Raw genomic sequence first — 6,569 nt, forward strand, 5'->3', positions numbered from 1 at the left:
TCCGGTCCGGTCCGGACCGGTCGCGGCCGGTCCAAAGCACGGTTCGGTCAGGGACCGGACCGGCTCGGACCGTGTCCACCCTGAAAGAAGCCCCACTATCTATCTTGGGGGGAGGGGGAGTTATAGTCTCATTATCGATCTTAGGGGGGCAGCCACATCCCATTATGTATTTTAAGGGTAGGGGTCCAGCGGATCATCGGAGTTGTTCACTAGTGCGACTGGGCTTGGAGGGATGGCCGGGACAGTGGCCAGCACAACGGTGGGAGGGATGGCGGGGCGGAGATAGCCACCGGCTAGCCGGGGAGTGAAGGGGAAGGGGAAGGAGGCAGGAGGTTAGTCATGGGTTGGCTGGCGGCTGCGTGAGGAAGAAGAAGGTGCAGGTTAAAGATAAACAATGCTTGATCTATTCTTAGCTCTTGGATGAAGATCTAATGGACTTTGATGAAAGTGAAGTGATAGATGATACTTTTTTTCAGGTACCTTTTTTTTGTTAGGGATGTTTTTTCAGGTACCTGATAAGTGCCGGGGAGAGTACGTACTCCCGTTGTCTCGCCATGTTACACGATATATGCACGGGTAGCATGCACGCCCAAGACTACGGTAGGGTCGTCCCCTAGTTGTTGTTTTTTTTCCAAAACGAAAGGTGCATGCTCTCTGATTGATCGATCCATCTACTAGTTGGTCGGGGGTTGGGACCTGGCTAAGCTAGCTCGCTCCTGCCTCGCGGCGTACGTATCTGTTTGGTATATACTCTGGCCAACATATATACCCGAGTGAGTGTGACAGGGATGCACGATCTTCTAGCACGTACGTGCTAGATTTTGTTGATATTTTGTGCGCGGGTGCTCAGCTAGCTAGCTGTGAGCGCATATATAATGGAGATATTTTGTTGATTTTGTTGATATGTTGCATCGATTTGAACACGTGGGGTGGCACGCATCGACCGACCTCCATGCAACGAATAATGGAGATATGAAAGGCCAGTGCCTCCAAGAGCCAACATGTGAAGATGGTCCGCTGAGGATAAGATGATAGAATCTTCCTCCATTGTTGCTCTTTTTTTCCTTCTTCCTCCACACCATTACTGCATGTATGTTCCATAGAATGGGATGCTCTGTCCAAGATTTTCCAACCTCCAAAATATAAAAAGACCACAATGCTAGGGATCTGCCATAGCCACAAATATCATAGACCGATCCCACAACAACAACAACAACAACAACAACAACAACAACAAAACATCACACATTGATGACCACTTTTGCCAAAGATATGGGATAAGTTTCACCTAAAAACACACTCAGATTATGAGTTATCCATGTTGCCCATGCCAGCGCATTGCAGCAGCCCTTGCCACATGCAAATCCGAGAGTTAATCGTGTGTTCGATCTCCTCAGACGAATTACAGCGTCAAATAAAAAGTGTGTAACACGTATGCATGCTCGATCTGCTAGTAACGTGGTGCTACCATTTATTGATACTTTGCCACGGCTAGCATGCAGTGACCGCATGAACGTGATGTTGTAGCTGGCTAGGATCTTCTTCGATCTACATAGATTTTCAAACATCGATAATGGATATTGATCTATTCATCTTCAATAATAGTAGTACAACGTAGACTAGAAAAAAAATTAAAAATTACATCCCATCCGCAGACCATGTAGTGATGACTACAAGCTCTGAGGCGAGCCGAAGGCGTGCTGCTGTAATCGCCCCTCCCTCGCCGGAGCCGGGCAAACATTATTGTAGTAGATAGCCGTGAAGTTGTCATGCTAAGGCCACATAGAACTAACGCACCAGAACAGCAACCGCCACCGATGAAGAGTGTAAATCTGAAGTATCCAACCTCAAGACACAAGAACATAGATGAACGATGAACATATCCGAGAAAATCCAGCAAAGACAGATCCGCCGGAGACACACCTCCAGACGCCCACCGGCGATGCTAGACATATCAACGGAACAGGGAGTAGGTGGGGAGACCTTATTCCATCTTAAGGGAGCCGCCGCCATCTCACCTTCCTAAGCAGGACAAAAACCCTAACAAAACTCAAAAAAAAAAGATCTAAAAATGGAGCCCTCCCACCGGAAAGGGTCGGGATCCACCCCGCCCCCCTTGGCCCTAAGGCCAGCGGTGACGGGGTGGACCGGCGACGGCACCGACAGGAGGCACAGGAACCCTAGATTTTTGGGAGGTGGCGGCTAGCTAGGTCGTCTCATCTGGCCTCCGATGACTGCAACCGCAACATCGCCCCTTGGATTGACAGAAAATGGATATGCTCTGCTCCGATACCCATTGGTTTGTGAAGTGAAAGATGGCATTGCTCGGTTTTTTAACAGGCAAAAGGGACTTCGAGGATCCCGAATCTGGTGTTAGATTAGCAAAAGTGTTACAGCTCTACACAAAGGACCCTAGAAAAAAATTAAAATTACACATTGGTCCTCCATTCTACAATTAGAAGCCCTCAAGAAAAAGGAAAAACACAATTGGGTTTCGATCACCATGGCGACCTCACCGGAGATGCAAAAGCCACCATCTCCGGAAGCAACATTGCCAGCTCTGGGCAACAAGAATACTACCTCCACACTAGAGGTTGAAGAAGGGGGCATCAAAAAAAGCAAGCAAAACAAGGAACAGCTGGCGAACAACCCTAGCCGCCTAAATCGCACACTCTAAACATTTCCATGGTTGGTCTGCGGCTCCAGCGTGAAGTTTGATGCAAAGGTTGATGAAGAATACACCGATGCACCGAGGCCAATGGGAATCCCCACGGATCCAAAGCTCGGAAGAGCGGGAGCGCAGATTTACCGCTTTTCCTGCTGCACCTCCACGAAGGTAAATAAGAGAGAGCCAACAGGGAGCTTGCTTCTCCCAATTCCAGGTCCCATCAATATTATTATTAGAGAGGCTCTCACCAAATCCTCCATACACCGCTACCATCCACTTCAGAGAATATAAAGTAGAGAAGAAACACACCGAGCCGACGCCGGTGGTAGAGCCAGCATCCGAAGCTATACAACGCCATGATCTGGCAGGTATGCGATGGCATGGGAGCCGCCATCACTCAAGATACTTCCTTCACCTCGTAGACCTTAACAGGAACTCGAGGGTAAAGAAAAGGACTTGAGTAGTCGTCGAATCTGGATCCAAACACCTCATTATTTGTCAGGAGAAGCAAAGAAACAAGAAACCTACCACTACGCACGAACAAGCCCCCCTTCCACCCCCATTCCGGTTGTCAACATAGGTGGAGAATAGGGGAAGGAGGGTGTTCTGAATCTACGGCACAAGGGACGACCTCAGTCCATGTCAATCTAGGTGGAAGGGGGAGTGGAAGAGAGGGGTGGGGGTTATCTGAATGAGCAATCCTACACATATGAATGATATGGTACATGATTAACGAGGTGGCTTGTGTGGGATTTTATGGTTGCAGAAATTAGAGGAAGGGCCCCACCCGGAATGGGGGGAGGGGGTATTAAGGAATGTCCGGTGATAACGGTTTTTCTATTTCTAAGGTACCTTTTTTGTTGCGTTGGTCACTTTTTCCTTCTTCGTTCCTTCTTCCCGAGTGCATGAGATGTGGAGGCCGGACCCCATTATCTATCTTAAGGTGGAAGCCACAACCCCATTATCTATCTTAGGGTGAAGCCACAACCCCATTATTTATCTTAGGGGTGGGGGTGCAGGAGGTCATCAGAGTTGTTCACTGGTGTGACAGGGATTATAGGGATGGCTCGGGCGATGGTCAGCACGGCAGTGCCGGGAGTGTGGGGCGGTGAGGCGGAGGCAGGCAGTTAGGCTAGGGTTAGCCGGTGGCTGCGTGAGAGGAAGAAGGTGGAGGTTAAAGATGAATAGTGGCCGATCTATTTTGAGCCGTTGGATGAAGATCGAATGGCTTTTGATGAAAGTGAGTGATGATACATGTTTTTTCAGATACCTGATAAATAAACGATCCACCATAATAATTTTGTAGATTGACTGTAGGTGTAACATTTTTTCTATCTTTTTTCTTCATGGTAGCATTTTTTTTATTTTTTTATTTTCCAAAAAGGGTAGCATCTTCTTATCCAGGATCCCTCGATCAAGAGCATTGCCATTTTCTTATAAATAGAGGCCCAACTGAGCAGAAAGGGTATGCAAATCTAGCTAGCCAAGAGCAACACATAGCCATAGTGCGACTGCATACGAGTACGTAGGTAGAGAAGGCGAGAATGAACAACACACTACCAGTAACGGCGCCCACCGCGCACGCGCCCATGCCGTCGCCGGCGCCGAAGCTTGGAGGTGCAAACATCGCCAGCCGGTGGCGCGAGCTCCAGGGCTCGGACTCGTGGGTTGGGCTCCTGGACCCGCTGGACTACGACCTCCGACAATCCATCATATCTTACGGCGAGCTCGCATCGGCCGCCCACGACGTGTTCAACCTTGAGAAGCGGTCACCTCACGCCGGCTTCTGCTTGTACAGCCGCGACCACCTTCTCGCCGCCTCCACCGTGACCCACCCTGAGTACTACAAGGTCACCAAGTTCCTCTACGCGACCTGCGGGGGATCAACGGCATCGAGGTTGGCCACATCCGTGCCAACGGTGACCAACGCGCTGTTCGTGCAACCGCTGGGAAAGGCCGAGGGGACTCCGACGTCCAACTGGATGGGTTACGTGGCGGTGGCGACGAACGAGGGAGTTACAGCACTGGGGAGGCGTGACATCGTCGTGGTGTGGCGCGGCACCGAGAACGAGTTGGAGTGGGAGGAAGACAAGCACTTCCTTCAGGTGTCTGCCGCGCCGGTGTTGGGCCGCTATGCTGACGAAGAGTACAAGAACGCCAAGGTGCACCGTGGCTTCCTATCCGTGTACACGTCCAGTGACAACAACTCCATGTACAACAAGACCAGCGCCAGAGAGCAGGTGAGCCTTGCATACTTCATATATATATATATATATTGTCCAGTTCAATCTTAGGCTTAATAACATACCAGCAGCCGGAATTGTTCAAGGTGAAATTTGTCTTCACTAAAGGTGTACGCACACATGCAGGTTCTCGAGGAGGTAGGGAGGCTAATGGAGGAGTACAAGGACGAGGTGACCAGCATCACCGTCACCGGCCATAGCCTTGGAGCGTCACTCGCCACCCTCACCGCCATCGACATGGTGGCCAACGACGTCAACGTGCCCCCTAACTCGAAGCAACCGCCGTGCCCCGTGACAGCGATACTGCTGGCGTGCCCGCGAGTCGGGAACCCCACGTTCAAGTCCGCCTTCGACTCATTCCACCTCCTGCGGGCACTCCACGTGGCGAACGCCAAAGACCTCGTGCCACAGAACCCTCCCTCTGTGTTGTTAATGTGGTACGTGGACTGCGCGACAACAACGACCGTAATTGACACGGACCGGTCACCCTACGTGTTTCACAAAATATCGACCCACCACGTCCTCGAGTTGTACCTGCACGGTGTCGCAGGGGATCATGGCGACAAGGCGGACTTCAAACTAGTGGTTCCCCGCGACGTGGCGCTGGTGAACAAGACTATTGACCTGCTGACAGACGAATACCCAGTGCCGGGGAGCTGGTGGGTCATTAAAAACAAATGCATGGTCAAGGGCACCGATGGCCAGTGGAAACTCGATGACTTTGAAGAAGCATAGTTAAGTGGTTAAGACGGTATACAAGATTGTTGCCTATGGATTCGGCATGTACTATATATGCTCTTGTGCTTGCTTGTGTGTTTGCATTTCAATCATGTTGTCGGGCGTGAATATTTGTAGCAGATGACGGCCTGGCCGATCATTCAGTTATTGTCCTTCTATTTCATGCCTCCTACAAGTCTCGCTATATCATGTACTTATGCATTGCTTCATTGCTTTGAAAAATGTCATATCCCGTGTCTAAAAGAGCTTCTTCTTTTTTAATCTAAAGTGGCATGTTCTTGGTGTTAATGACATGTACTTAGCCGATTCATGGTGCGTGAATTGAGTTGGACGAACACAGGTAGTCCCGAGAAAAGAAAGAAAGCTGGTTCGGGATCAATCAACCAAAGCAGAAAGACTAAATAAGACAGCTCGGTTAAAATAGATTTTGATTTCTATATAACTTAATGACTTTGGTCGTCAAGAGTCATGGTCTCATGGAAGCCATACGTACTACATTGAGAGGTTGGGTAAATGATTAACAGAAATAGGGTGAACTAAAATCGCATATCATTGAGATTCAAAAAGCATCTCACTGGTGTTAGGATATTCTAGCCACATCATATGTCCATATAAAACAGTATTTCAGACCCGCAAAAAGAACAGTATTTCAGAAATCGCAATATGCAAAAAAAAAAAACTCACACCACCACAATACATGTCGTCTCTGTGGGTAAATTAATTGAAGCTGCCCTATATGAAAATTGTCCCAACCATCAGATGCCAGGTGTCAGGCTTCTCCTTGGCATCGAGTGAAATCCATTATATGCTAGAAATTGGCCGTGTTTGCTGAATCAATCAAAGGGCATGTACGCGTTTATTATCTAGGAGTATCTTAGAACCTAACTTGCTCCTTAATTCGTTTAAAATAGATTTTTGAT

General features: G+C 49.0%; 1 protein-coding gene across 1 annotated transcript; it reads left to right on the plus strand.

The window, feature by feature from the left end:
- Positions 1 to 4,129: 4,129 nt before the first annotated feature.
- On the plus strand, positions 4,130 to 5,871 carry LOC119349162 (phospholipase A1-II 7-like). Its single transcript, XM_037617172.1, has 2 exons — positions 4,130 to 4,908; positions 5,038 to 5,871. Exons 1-2 carry the CDS (start codon positions 4,213 to 4,215, stop codon positions 5,644 to 5,646), a joined length of 1,305 nt encoding a protein of 434 aa, XP_037473069.1. The 5' UTR covers positions 4,130 to 4,212; the 3' UTR covers positions 5,647 to 5,871.
- Positions 5,872 to 6,569: the final 698 nt, after the last annotated feature.

Source organism: Triticum dicoccoides, chromosome 1B, assembly GCF_002162155.2.
Source record: "Triticum dicoccoides isolate Atlit2015 ecotype Zavitan chromosome 1B, WEW_v2.0, whole genome shotgun sequence".
In the NCBI taxonomy this organism is placed as follows: Eukaryota; Viridiplantae; Streptophyta; class Magnoliopsida; order Poales; family Poaceae; genus Triticum; species Triticum dicoccoides.

Bases quoted from the DNA above. Each gene is read 5' to 3' on its own strand.
- LOC119349162 (XM_037617172.1), top strand. From the start codon at position 4,213: ATGAACAACACACTACCAGTAACGGCGCCCACCGCGCACGCGCCCATG. The intron at 4,909-5,037 runs GTGAGCCTTGCA...GCACACATGCAG, and splicing joins AGACCAGCGCCAGAGAGCAG to GTTCTCGAGGAGGTAGGGAG.